The sequence below is a fragment of the Rhagoletis pomonella genome, unplaced genomic scaffold, assembly GCF_013731165.1.
Source record: "Rhagoletis pomonella isolate Grant_MI unplaced genomic scaffold, Rhpom_1.0 Rhpom_scaffold_00008, whole genome shotgun sequence".
In the NCBI taxonomy this organism is placed as follows: domain Eukaryota; kingdom Metazoa; phylum Arthropoda; class Insecta; order Diptera; family Tephritidae; genus Rhagoletis; species Rhagoletis pomonella.
This window is the reverse complement of record NW_023458562.1, coordinates 10,580,665-10,595,529: the sequence shown is the minus strand read 5'-3', so window position 1 is coordinate 10,595,529 and position 14,865 is coordinate 10,580,665. Positions and strand designations below refer to the sequence as shown.

General features: G+C 35.4%; 1 protein-coding gene across 1 annotated transcript; it reads left to right on the top strand.

Annotated features, from left to right (window-relative positions):
* Window positions 1-8,529: 8,529 nt before the first annotated feature.
* On the top strand, window positions 8,530-10,653 carry LOC118744153. Its single transcript, XM_036476937.1, is given in 4 exon segments — window positions 8,530-9,965; window positions 10,055-10,246; window positions 10,304-10,506; window positions 10,508-10,653. Coding segments are annotated over 4 exon segments (1,701 nt in total). The 5' UTR covers window positions 8,530-8,770; the 3' UTR covers window positions 10,619-10,653.
* The last annotated feature ends 4,212 nt before the right edge of the window (window positions 10,654-14,865 follow it).

Here is a 14,865-nt window from a genome sequence, read left to right as displayed (position 1 = left end):
GAAATTTTGCAACTTTTGAAAACAGCTATATGCAAAGGAGTAGTAGTAATAATAAGCAATTAAGCAACCACATATGTATGTAAAAATATCTTTATTATTAATGCTAATGGTAATTCTTATTCATAATATTGATTACTAACCATGTATATTAGGTTAACAATGCATTTTGAAAAATAAATTTTGTAAAATAAAAGTAAAAAAAAAAATTTAACATATTTTATTTAAAGTTTTTAAGGTTATTTTGAATTCGCTGTAAAGAGAATGCAACCCTGCGCCAGCTGAAGTGGGCGATGCTAGACGAGTGCAGCTATATGTTTTCCTTACGAAGTATCTGAATGAGTGCGACAGTGATGCAAGGCTCACACGTACAGGGGGAAACTGGTGAAAATCTGCACACCGCCCATACAAAATTCACCAGATTTTTCACCAGTTTTGAAGCGAATGAAACCCGCGGTTTCACAAGATTTTTCACTACCTTTGGCTGGCAGGGAATATATGCATCTACCTATGTATGTACATATGTGTTTATGTAGTTGAGGTTTGCTGAACTTTTGTTCTTTGCCCTTCGTACGTAGGTACGTACTAATATGGGGTGAGGGGAAGTTCATCTATTAGCACCGGTATTTTTTGGGCTCGATTTGAAATGTCTCACTTTGCGCTCCGTTTAAAAATGTGCATGTGCTAACGGGGTAATATGTAATTGGTTTGGGTTTGAGCTCAGTGACCAAGAATAACGCTAAATTGCCTGATTTTTTTTACAGTTAAGACTTTTCGCTTTTTCTGGGACCTGATTTGTGAATTTTGTGATCCTATGCTAGAGTGCAATGACCTCTGTGTACATATGTACACACGTATATGAAAGAGGTTTTTTGCGATCGTCTACTTTCCGCTGAGGTGGTGCTGAACTGTTGTAATGGCACACTATGGATCGAGCTAGTACAAAGGCTGATCATAAATGGATTTTTGAAAAGTTGTAAATAACATAAGTGTTTGGTATCATTCTTTAGGGAATAAAGCGTGCTTTAATGATATAATGATTTTTTGTGTGTTTATTTAATGAAATAAAGTGAAAATCGCTTAAGAAGTTGACATATTCAAATTGTTGAAATTTTTACTCGCAACGCATAATTTTCAGATCCGCAGTTTAGAATTTTTTTCCTAGCAAGGGCCTATTAAGAAATACAGACTTGAGTTACATGTTATATTCAGATTTAAAATTAGCTATAAATATTTTATTTTGAAATAACAGGTTGCAGCAATAGCTTCTGTAATAAAACACATATTTTGTTTCGTTTTTTTTTAATTTCGATGATGGATTCGAAGGGTTTCTCCGCTTGGTTATGTTTTGAATTTGAATTCATTAAAAGCACGAAAAATCCACCTACTACAAAGTTAAAAAAAAAGTTTGTGCAAGTTGGCGCCATCTGAAGTTATGATGTTTTAAGTGACACTACGTGATAATGTGGGTTTTCAGCCGTTACAAGTATCACTGGGCTTTTAACCCTTTAAATAACAAATCTTTAAACCTAACAAAAAAAAAATTTTATTCGAAAACAAGACAACCGCATCTTTTAGCTGTTGTTTAATTTGTGAGATTCTAATAATATTTAGAAAAAATTACCTTACACCATGCATACCGAATTACCAAGAAATACGTTTTTTATTAGATTTCCAATATTTTACAATCAAATAGGAGTAAATAAAGATAAAAATGTTAGCTGCCTACTTTTAAGGATATACTTGATCGCACAATATAAGTATGAACGATTACTTGCTAGGTCCTCCAACTGCGCAAAACTAGTATTGATACCTGTAATTCACACCGAACATTTGGGGAATACTCAGTAAACTGCCCGTATACTACTTAACTATTGTGAATTATAGGTACCAATACTAATTTGCTACGTTATTTTCGAGTTAAGGAACGCTATTTGGACTACACCTGACTACTTCGGACTTTTTCTGACTATTTCTGGGAGATAAGGAACGCAACTAATAGGTTTGTATAGTAACCAATAGTCAGTACTAATTTGTACTGGAACCTGCAAATTTTTACTGGAAAAGTGTATGATAACCCAACAAATTTGCAAGAGAGCACTGAATCGAGAGCGTAACAACACGGGAGAGCTGCAAATTCTTGCTAGTGAAATTTCTACTAGCAGAAATTAGCTAGAAGAAGAAGAATAAGTGTCAAAAGCCGCCATTTGTTGAATTGGTTTAGCACAAACAAAAGTAAAATGAGTGGAAATCAAAATATTAATGATGTAATGGACTGTCTTAGTGCGTGTGTGTAAAGAAAAGCGTTTAAAAATTATTTATAAATAGTAATATGTTTACAGCAGAATGTCAGAACAGTGCAACAGCTGTTAACTTGCAAGTTTTTGCTAGTTTTGTGTTCATTAACTTTTTCTGCTAGTTTTCTCCTCTTCTCAATTTTACGCTCTATTTTTGTTTTACGCTCTCGCTGCAATCTTTTGCTGGAGAAGTTAGGTCGGTGTTATGCAGACAAACTTTTGTTTGCCAAATTAAATGGCGGCTGCTTAGTTTGCTCGGAGGTGGTTATGTCGAGTTTGGCACAGGGTTGCACGTTCATTATGGATTTCATGGCTATTGCCAACACGAAATGAGAATTTCAGATGTACATAACGCGCACAATTTAAAATATTTGTATATGACAACACCGAATTTGCTGCAGTTTGACCAAACAAAATTAGTTTGCTGTGAGAGTCGCCAAACTCGCTCTCTCCGAGTTTGCTGCAACAACAATTGCACGCAGTTTGCCAAACAAAATTTCTGCATAACACCAACCTTACTTTAAGAACCTAATAGCACATCGGGCGAAAAAAATATAATCGATATCGATATAGTATTAAAAATACTTAGACTGTGTTTATACAAGGAAACTTTTGTCGACGCGATTTTTCTGATTCCCTTTTGGTGTTGCTCGTTTCATTTACACACGGCGATTTTTGTGTATGCAATTGTTGTTGTCAGCTGTGAACCGCTAACTCAATCTACACAGACGAACGAGAGCACAAAGCGTGTTGCCCGAGCACGAGCAACTCAGTGCCCCTCTCCTTTCCTCGTCACGCTCTCTCAGACAAACGTCGAGTTGCGGTAGCAAAAATCGTCGTGTGTAAATTAGCACTTAGGAATGAAACGATAGCATGCAGGTATCGATACTTTTACTTGGAAGTAGTATCCTGAAAAATATTGGACCTAAAGTATCGATACCTACTCATTGTGTATTCCGTATTAAGCGAAGCGCACATTGGCGCGATTCTGTCGTTGCGAATACGTTGCGAATTCGGCTGTTAACTTCGAATCCGCAAACGTGCGCACACTTGAGCGATTTTTACGCGTCGATTTCCGATGTACAATTCACTCAATTTTCCCTTTATTTCGTGTATTTTCGCACTCGGCGTGCCCAAATCGTACAAAATACTATTATTACGAACGTTTTTATTAGTTTTTGTACATTACACGTTTTTTTTTCTTTGCCTTTATTGCTGTGACACCTTTCTTCTTCTTCTTTGACGCCTTCAAAACGCGGCAAGCGTTTCGAACGCGTCAATAGAGAGGAACATTGAATGTTCGAAAAATTCGCAGCGACGGAATCGTGCAAGTGTGCGCTAGCGCATTAAAATGTATGGGTAGCATTGTTGTAATTTTTGGGCTTGCGGATTCGCAACGACAGAATCGCGCCAATGTGCGCTTCGCTTTAGGGTAAAAGTATGTTCACATATGAATATTATCTCAATCAAAGCTCGTTTTTTAATCACCCCGTTTACACAGGCAAATCTCAGATTATTAGCCGTCAAATTTGTTGTGCTTGTTATTCTCACACCTCAAGGAAAAGTTATGTTTCTTCTCTGTGCCACCGTGATCACGTTTTTCTGCTATATTTAGCAATATAAATATATTTTAACTTAACATTTTATTAAAAATACCTTTAAAAACCTCTTTTCCTTGCTAGCGTCCATTTTTGTTTACTTTCAAATTTGGCATTTCTCTTCCTTTTCGCAAAAACAGTCGATAAAACTAGTATGGACACCGAAAAGTTATCGGTTAAATCTGAAATTATTTTATAATTACAGATTAACAAGGGACGAATTTTATATGGCTAATCTCTTATTTAATTACAGATTAGGGTGTTAAAGCATAGACAGACGGCAACGTTGATCCGGATTAACGCCGCAATTGATCTGATCAAAATTGTGCCTTGACAGATGGCAGTAATGCGGATTAACGAGCCGCGAGGTCGTAGGTTCGAGTCCCATGGCCAGTAGAATATTCATTTAATTTTTTTTTATTGATTCAGTTATAACTTCTATGTTTTTAGTTAGTTGTTTTTGACTTTTAGTAAACTCTAAAAATTTAAGTTAACTAATAATAAAATAAATAATTTAAAATAAATTTAAAAAAAACGAAAATAAAATAAAAAAACAATTAAATATATAAATCAAATAGAATTTAGAAAAAATTAAAGAAATAATAAAAACAATTTTTTTTTGGCAATCGCTCCAACAGAGGATCGAACCTGGGACCTACAGGCTTATAGTACGCAGCTCTCACCACTCGACTACCGCGGATGAAGGAATCGGTTGCTTTATTTGCTCAGTTGGCGTAGAACAAAAAGAAACTGCAAAACTAGCATAGACATATACCCTGTCGTCGGTAATGCAGTCACCGAAATAAGTTCTTATTCATTTCAAATTGGAATCCTATTTGGATTAGTATTAGTGACTGCATTACCGATGAAAAGGTATATGTTCATGCTAATTTTGCATTTTCCCTGTATTCTACGCTCTCTGAGTTTTGGTCAGTGTTGTCATCGAAATTTCCCTTGATCCGAGTTAAGTTTGGGAATTAACTCTAGGACTTAATCTGGATCAACTGCAGTTAATTCCAGAGAAAATTCCGTATAAGCGAGTTGATCCTGATCAACGCAGCCGTCTTTTTATGCTTTTAAGCTCGAAAATGAGGATAACCTACTAATATGTGAACCTAGTATAAATTTATTTTTTAAATCACAAGTTAATCATCCTTTGGGGATCCTTAACTCCGAATAATAAAATTTAATAATGTAGGAACTGAAAATAAATAAACCTCCGTTACATAGAACTATATGTTTATTGAGGAATGGTATTTACATTCATATACATTGGAAAAGACTACATACAAGTGAATCCTTTTTAAGAAAACTTTTATTAATAAAATATTTCAGCGAAAAAGTCTTCTTTGGTTGTACTTCCCAAGAATAGAAGTTTTTCCAAATGTTTGCTAGTCAACCGATTTCTTGGCGAGGTTATTGTTGCCTCAGCTTTAGAAAAGAATCGGTCGCAAGGAACAGAAGTTGCAATTATATGTGAAAATGACCGTGCTTGTTTATACAACAAAAGCAACGCAGTTTTCAGTTCCTGGGCTGGATAAAAAAAGAAACGTATTTTTTTTATTTTGAAAAAAAAAAGTTTTGGAAGTCGCGCTAGTCGGTTTTTTATAAAAGCGCTGTTGTTTTAAATTTTTCGTTTTCGTGGCATGTTATACTGCAGCTAAAATTGTTATGGGTTACTGTTCGCCGCACAAAATATAAATACTTTATTCCTCGGCATATAGCGCACCCGGTAGTATGTCAGAAATTTCACCACCTAATAATTTTTCTAGAGCGTACGGCAACACCAAAACTGCAAGGAAGGTCTGCCATTTTTGCGACAACTGTGTTCCTTTCGGACAGTGTCGCTGATTGTCACTGGTTCTTGCAGGTTTGTTTGGTTACTTCTTGTTGGGTAATAAATGCTTTCCCGTAGAGACTGGTGATAGGTTGTGACAATTGTCTGTAGCTGCCGTCTTCACAGGATGGAGTTTATATCTTGACACATATGTTAGAAGGTAGAGAGAAATATACATAGGGGCTTATATCTTGGCATCTATTGCGGTAGCTTGTTAGTTTGACAGCTACGTTTTCCTTTCTTAAACTTTATGGTGTACGAATAAATTGGGTTTGCTGTGCCAAACGCAAAGTAAATTTTTGACAGTTGGGAAAACCGCTGAAATCGTCAAAATTTACATCTATTTTATAACCTGCCAGTAACGTACGTTTTCTGCGGGTTTCATCGGTTTCTATTCTTATTTTCACTCTGATATCGCAACAAGATTAGGTATATACATATTTAAAAGCTATCAAATATTATCTAGCCCCATGAGCTAGATAAAATGCTGACGTTCGTATTCACCACGAAAATGTCAAATTTTTATTCTGATCCGTCGAAAGTTCCACCATTCTATCAATTCGCACGGCCCATAGAAGCAAGAGTTGAGCCGTCTTCCATTTAATCGCTTAAAAACTTAGAAAATGGGTTATTTTAAATCCAGGTACATAATGATAAATATTTCAATAGAAGACAACTAAGTTTTTGCTTTTATATTAAAATATCGATAGTGTTGCCGTCATGAAGTTTTCGTGCAAATGAGAATGTAGCTGTCGGGCAACCAAGCTGACGGCGGTGGATGGCAGGATATAAGCTCTGATATATGTTGCTCTTGAAGGGCAAGGAGCGGTCATTGGATATTTATATTCTAGCATATGTGTCGGGATATGGACTTTATCGTGTGGAGACGGGCAGTAACTGGGTCATGGCAACCCCGGATTTTTTTTGATATTCTTCCTTGCACTGCGGAAAATTCCATTTGGAAGAGTAGCGGAACTAGTCCAAATGACGCAGTGCCCGTTATTCTTCCAAATGGAATATTCCCGCAAGTGCAAGGGTATAAAAACCCGATGGCAACCTCACAGTCGGCCATTTCAATACAGCATTGGTGAATAGCAACCGGAACGGGTAAGAACAAAACTTTTCTAGACATTTTAGGAGAAAAGAAAATTGTGAAAATTAGTGTTAGTGCGCGCTTTTGTATTGAAAACTAAATGAATAAAGTGAAAATTTTAGTGAAAATCGACACGAGGAAAAAAAAGAAAACAGGTTGATGGAAGTTGCAGCGATGCTATCATCCAAAAAGTGCGGAAATAGATAAATGTGAACAAATCACACGTGAACTTTGAAAAGATCGTGCATTTATGCACATATAAGTGATCGCTGCATTTTTATATCAAAATTGCTAGTGGAAGTGCAAACCATTTAAACAACAAATTACTTAAATACTAGTATTATAAAAGTGGAAATAGTGAGAATTCATGTAAACATATTTGTTTTAGCATCCTCGTAAAGTTTCATGCGACAATTCGTGTCGATGGACAATAAAGTCAACCCAAAATAAAATAAACACGTTTATACCATGTCCCCACCGGAGCTAACCACGTAGTTATGGCTACTGAGTTGGTTATCCCGATAACCCACTTGATTTAGCGTAGTTTCGCCATATAAAAATGACAGCACTTAACCATTTCACTGAGATGGTTAAAAGCTAACCAACTCGAAACCACGTCGAGAGTCTGATACAAAAATACAAGATCACGTAAGAACGCGACGTTGTATTTGTAACTGGTTTTGAGAAAAAAGTTTGCAAAAGCGGGTTCGTCAGCTGAGCGTTTGTTTACATCACAAGCACCACTATTTTACACTTTTATTCAAGTAAAGAAGAGTTAATTCAACATGACAACACATTTTAAAGCATTTTGTTGCATCATTTTACCTAAATTGTGCGTTTAAAGTGGCTGACAATAATTTTGGCTAATTTTGGTTTTCGTTGGTTGGCTTGCTTTGTTTACTTTTCGCTCGTTTTCCAGTGAATCAAGATGGCGTAGAACCCGCTAAAAAAATCGACTTTTTTCACTCTCTTGTTCTTACGTGATCTTGTGTCTTTCGTTCATGGCGGTATTCGCTAACAATTAAGGCAAAGAACATACTGACGCGACAATGAGAGCGACAAGACATTTTCTGATAATAGCGAAGAAAGAGACAAGTAACGTCAAAACATAGTTAAGCAACCATCAGCTCAGAAAGCAACGAAAACATTTTTTTTTGTTTTCGTCGCTATGCTCTTTGTCGCTTTCTTCGCTTTTCGCTTCACTATGTGCTGCCACATTGGAAAATAAAGGTTTGTTTTTGTCGCTATTAAAGTGTGTTTGCATTGTTCAACTTTGCGTTCAACTCGGCGCAGGGTTGCACGAAAAAAAAGTTGAATGGCTAAAAATATCAAAATATGAAAAAATATCAAAATATTCGCCATAAAAAGGTGTTTGGATTGTTCAACTTTGCATTCAACTTTTGGTTGAATGGCCTTTCAACTAATTGCTTTCAACAAAGTTGGTCGCCAGCCAACATTTAGCCATTCAACTTTTTTTTCGTGCAACCCTGCGTTGAGTTGAACGCAGTTGAATAATGCAAACACTGCTTTAGCCTTAGTTGCCAAAAAGCACAGGGCGATTCATATTATGCATAAACGTAGATGAAAAAATTTCGGAGCAAAATTTACCTTGGTAGCGGGTTTCGATACCTACTCAGTACTTGGTTCAAAAGTATCGATGCCAATATGACTTGGAATCGAACGAAAAGTATCGAGTATGTACTTGTATATAATCGTATCGTTTCATTCCTAAAAGTACTATTTTGAAGTTTCTGGATTAAAAACAATTTTGTGTCTGTGTTATAAAAATTCAAGTCATTTATTTATAGCTAAATATATTCGCTCTGCTGCTGATTGCTGACCAAAGGTATTCACCTAAAGGAGGAATAACGTGGCTTATGTGATCTGGCCACTCAGCAAACCAAATCAAATCGGGGAGGAAAAAAAAATTTTCCACGGAAATTGTATAATGAAACGTAATAGAAGGAATGATGAATACGGTTTATCAAAAAGGAGAGCTAACCAAACATATCCTACTTATAATGGATCACCATATCGTCAACAAAATAATCAGCAAAGTAACGTTCCCTTCCTTGCCGTAACACATCGTGCTGCCCAAGACCAAATGACTTTTAGATCTTCAGCCTCAAACAGCTTTATATACAATATGAGCAACGGGTGGCCGATGTCGCCACCAATGCAATATTCAATGGCTCCATATATTCATCAAACACATCCCCAATTTCTTCACACAAATGTCGGCCCTCCCTATCCAAATCAAACTAATCTAATGCCGTATAGTAACGTTTCGGTACCACCGCCTTTGAATCCATCAAACGTTCAAAACGGTAATCAACAAACAAGTAACAATACTCTTGGTCGAGCTCGTCCGCAAAATGATACTCCCAAAAGGAAGTGGTGCCGAGAGGACGCCATCAAAGCTCTGGCTGTCGAAGAAGAATTATGTAAACGTAATACCACGGCTCCATACTTGGTTATACGCTTTCCCGATCCACCTTTGGATACAGAAATGGTTAAACGATTTTCCAAAGAAATCGACGCAGTTCATTTTCAAAAAAATTCTGCACCCCGCTTTTGTTTTGTTCGTTTAAAAGACAATACGGATGCTGCAAAAGTTATAAAGGACATATCGACAATACCGTTTGGGATGGGGCATTTATCGGCTGAATTGCGTTTTGATCCCACCAAACCGCCACCAGCCACTAAGCCAGAGCAAGTGGATCCATATACTTTGTATGTTGGAAATTTGTCTTTATCTGTGTCTGTGGAAACAATAAAACGACATTTTCCGGGAGCATTAAGATACGACCTAGCGTTTAAATCGAAAATAAAACCAATTCGGTATGCGTTTATCCGTTTTGATAGTATAGAAAAGGCAACAGAGGCATTTAAACATGGTATGAACTTACAAGTTGATGGGCGATCCCTTGTTCTACGTTTTCGTAGAGCAAAGTTTAACTATCCAGCTGAAAAAACATCTTTAGGCACAGTTCAGTCAAATAATATAAGCACGGCTCACGTCACTGATTTAACAGCTGAGAATGATGGCAACATTATTACAAACATTGCTCAAATAACAGAACGGAACAATTCGCCTTCTAATGAGATCACAATAAAAAATGAGAACTGCAAGGGTAATTTACGTATGTTTAAAATACAATTTTTTTCATTTTTTCATACATTAATATTAATTAAAATCATATTAAATAATTTTTAATTTTTTACGAACAAGGAGAAAATATGTTCGATGCGATAGAACATATTAAGGAGGAACAATATGACACCGATTACAGCTATGAAGATGAATGCTGTAGTTCATACTGTGGACATCCTTATACCGATCTTGATCAGAGCGATATTAAATCAGAAAGTAATGATTGTGAACCTTGCAATTCGGATTGCATCAGGCTCACTGAAGATTTTGGTAATTTGTTATAAGACAATATGACCTCAATTATTTGTCATGTTTACAATTTTACAGATGATGGAAAGTATGCGGATAAAAATAAACAATGCTCCAAGAGCTTCCCGGCAAATAGTGTAAATAAATGTCGGAGAGTCGAATCCCACGATAAAAGCGTAAATTATGTGAAAGCTCAGGTCTTAAATACAACTACTGTCAAAGAGAATTTAAAGATGCCTGGAACTACAAGAACCTTATCCGAAAATGTTTCAATATCAGAAAAAAAAATATATTGAAAATTTGTACGATCAGTTAAATTCCTCAAGGGTGCTTAAAAAAGAAGTACATAGTGAATTTGACGAACTAGAGGAAATGCTTAAAGAAGTGGACTAATAATAAACACCAAAGTTAGGTTTAATTTTTCTAAATTTTTATGATTAGATATCGCTCATTTACTTCAACATTCCCATAATACAAAAGATTCATAAATTGAGTTAAGTATGCCGAAATTAAGTTGTGTAAAAACTTCATAGGTGTATCCATGATAAAAACATAGCAAGGTATAACCGTTCTCTCAATTTGTCGGCCATGATTTTTTTTTTGAAGTTTGCCAACATTTTAAAATCATATAAATGTGAAAATAAAAAAATGAAATTGTTCGAAATTGTTGTTGCTTGAGATTGAAAATGAAAATGTGTGTGTGAGTTTGTGAGTAAATTTAAAAATTAAATTGTTTGGAAACGTCAAGAATTTTAAAAGTGACTCTCAGCGGTTCTACCTTACTATATTTTTATCATGGGTGTATCCGTGATAAAAACATTACAAGGTAAATTCATTCTCTCATTTCGTCGCCATGATTTTTTTCTGACGTTTGCCAACATTTTAAAAGCATATAAAATTGTAAATAAAAAATAAATAAATTGTTCACAATTGTTGTTGTTGGAGATTGAAAATGAGAATGTGTGTGTGAGTTTGAGTTTTGATTTTAAAATTATATTGTTGGCAAACGTCAGACTGCCTCTCAATGGTTTTACCTTGTTATGTTTTTATCATGGGTGTATCCAAGGTGTATTAAACAAGGTGTGATTGACAATTCAGGTCGGCTCTCTTTTAAGGTACTATTATGCCAAAAAATATAAACAATCGATTCAAAATTCATACAAAATTTTTTCAATTTGACTATAGGATGGTTCTGAGAGCAATGTAAAATTCAATCACACTTTGTTGAATACATTTTGATTACATGATTTAATAATTAAAGGTTTGCTCATTATCAGTGTTGCCAGGTCTTCGGCATGAGAAAAGTCCCTCTTGGTCTGAAAAAATGTCTTTTCCTACCCAAAACATCTTTTTCAATTGGATGTACAAAAAATTGTTCTTATTAAACTCTTATTGTATACAAAGGTACATATCGAGCCATAACCGCCAAAATAACGTAAGCGACATTTTTTTCAAAATTTTCTTTTTGATGCAGAAATATTCCTAGAGCATTTAGATGCATTTCTGCATCAAAAAGAAAATTTTGTCGCTTACGTTATTTTGGCGGTTAGGGCCCGATGTCATATCGACAGAACACATTTAAAATTCATTGTAAACGGGTCGTTAATATAAAAATAATTTTATTCATACACTTGTGATCAGCTGATTAAGTCATCAATATTTTGATCGATTTAGGCTGTTTCTCTTTCGTTTATTTAATGTTTATTATTTTTCCATAAAAGCCAAGCTCATTAACAAACAAAATATAAATTCACAGAAATTGCGCAAAAATTATAAACAATTGCAAATTTTCTGCTAGATTTTCAACTTTATATTCAGAGTTTTTAGAATTTTTTCTGAGTATGCAGTTTGACAGCCTATTAAATTTCAGGGCAATAATGTGCAATTTTAAAGGGGCTAAATAATCGCGTTGATTTTTAATAATTTTTTTTCTTGTAGACATTTGGTTCGGGGCTCGGTTGTCGAAAATGCTAAATTACGTTCTGCTAAGAAGGAGCATAGCAATAGGTGCATTCAATATCAAAAAATTGTTACGAATTGTTGCTAGACTTGCAAGTTTTTACTGGTAATGCATTCAATAACCCAAAATATTTGCAAGAGGTAGCGAATTCGAGAGCTGTTAAGAGGATGATTTGATGAAACATAATTAGTGAAATGAAAATAAGGATGAAAAATTTAAATCTATTGTTTTTATTTCGATGGGAACTATTCCCAATTAAAAAGAAAATTGCGCGCCAAAACTTAAACTTCAGAAAAAGTCAAAATGGCTTAAGTTGCAAGTTTTTACTAGTTTTGCGTTCAATAACTTTTTCTAAAAATTTTCTCTTGCTCTCAATTTTACTCTCTATTTTTCTTTTACGCTCACGCTGCAAGTACTTACTGGAAAAGTTATTGAATGGACCTAATATTTCAGTATTTTTTTGTGTTCATTACATTTTCAATGAAGTCTTAGAAAAGTCGCCTACTTTTTTCTGACGTTTTATGCTGCACAGCTTTTTTGATGCTTTTGCGAGCGTGCCTGCAATTGCAAACATTACAGCAAGCCTCGTAACCTCAAGTGTTTACACAACCAGCCTTTGAACACGGCATCCTTAGTCCAAGAATCCGGAAATACTCTTTTGAAGCAGCTCCAGCAAAACACAAAGATTGTAAAGATTTATTAAGAAAATAATTCAAAATCAGTTCTACTTATAAGATTTAGTATCAAAGAAAAATTACTGCGAAGTTAAAAAACGTGATTTTTTATACAAAAAACGTAATATTTTATACAAAAAACGTCCAAACGTCAACAGGGTACAAAAAACGTCCAAATGACATTAAAAACGTCAACCTGGCAACGCTGCTCATTATTGGCATTCGAGTTTTGACACTCCCTTACAAAAGCTTTGCACACACACACGAACCCACACACAGTGTCTTGCTAAGGGAGCCGATTTTGTCAAGAGAGAGCGAGAAAACTGTTTTCTGAGCAAACCTTGTAATATTGAATCATGGGTGTATCCAAGGTGTATTAAACAAGGTGTGATTGACGACTCAGGTCGGCTCTCTTTTAAGGTACTATTATGCCAAAAAATATAAACAATCGATTCAAAATTCATACAAAATTTTTTCAATTTGACTTTATAGGATGGTTCTTCTGAGAGCAATGTCAAATTCAATCACACTTTGTTGAAAACATTTTGGGTATATCCATGATACAAAGAAGAAGGTAGTTTCACTTTAAGGCTGGTATTGTCACTCGCGAAGCGAATGAAAATAACGGCGAATTTCGCTGTCTCGAATTGTGAGACGCGAATTTCCAGCGAATTCGCCGCAAAATGGCGAACGGTTATCGAAAATGAATTTCTGGCATTGCCACTAGCGAAAAAGCGACATTCGCTTCGCCAGAGCTGTCAAAATTTGTCGACTGTTTATTTGGTTCGCGTTTGAAATGGAAAGGACGTGAGTAAATTTTAATTTAATTTATTTAATTTTGGCCCCTATTATGAGTTGCATTCGATTTTCGACTGTGGTCGAAAGTGCTGAGCGAACGAATTTTCATTTGGTATTATGGCGCTCATTCGATGAAGAATAGCGCTATTGTGAATTTCGCTCGTTTAGGTTGTTCACAATAGTATATTTTTCACCGCTGTGAAGCTTTGTTTACAAATCGAGCAAACTAAATAGTGTGCTTATACATATTTATGTAAATTTGTTCTAATTAAAATGAAGTAAAAAAGAAAGCAAGTTTATAAAAACGTGGTAAAATGAGTACAACGAGTTCTGGTTCAACGATTCGTCAGAGGATGAGAGCTTAGTAAACTGGCCAGGAGTAGCAAATGTTTAAGAGAGTTTAAGTTTATTAGTCTTTCGAATATATTTTGATATAAAATATATTTAAGAAATTTGTCTACAGATTCATTTTAAAGTTCCGACCATCTAAAGAGGCGTTTGTGAGCCAAATCTATTTAAAATATTTTAAAACTATCAACAGCGCTACGATTTTGTTCTCAGAGATCGTGCCAACAGAGTATTGGGATTTTCTTTCACAAGTAAAACCAGCCTTTCGTGCTTGTGTTTAGTATTCACGATGTTAGAACTGCATGAAATTAATAAAAATTGTTTAAAATTAGTGTCTAGCCACCAAAATGTAAGAAAACATACACAAAATCATAAATTTTTCACAATTTTCTAACACTTCGCTACACCATCGAAAGCAAAATTCTGTTCGACAGAAAATTCGATACTCAACGAAAATTTCGACACGCTTGCATAGCTCATAATACGAATTTCACTTTCGATCTTCGATCTTCGATAGCCAGCGAAGATCGAAAATCGAATGCAGCTCATAATAAGGGCCTTTATTTAACAAAACAAATTTCCAGAACAAAACGGACAACAACGCAGCAGTTCCAAAAGCTGGTTGCAATTATGGAAAACAATCCAGACGTCGCTAGAGGAATGGGAAGCTTCGGTTCCACGAAGAAAAGCAGGGCAGAGCTGTGGGAAAAGTTTGCAACTGAACTTAACGCCATTGGTCCTCCAATGCGTAACGGACGCGAGTGGAATAAGGTAAGAACTGAACTAGTTTGTGTTGCCGTAGTTACTTATGAGTACTATTTAGGTTTGGTTGGATTACAAGCTGAAGCTAAAAAAAAAAT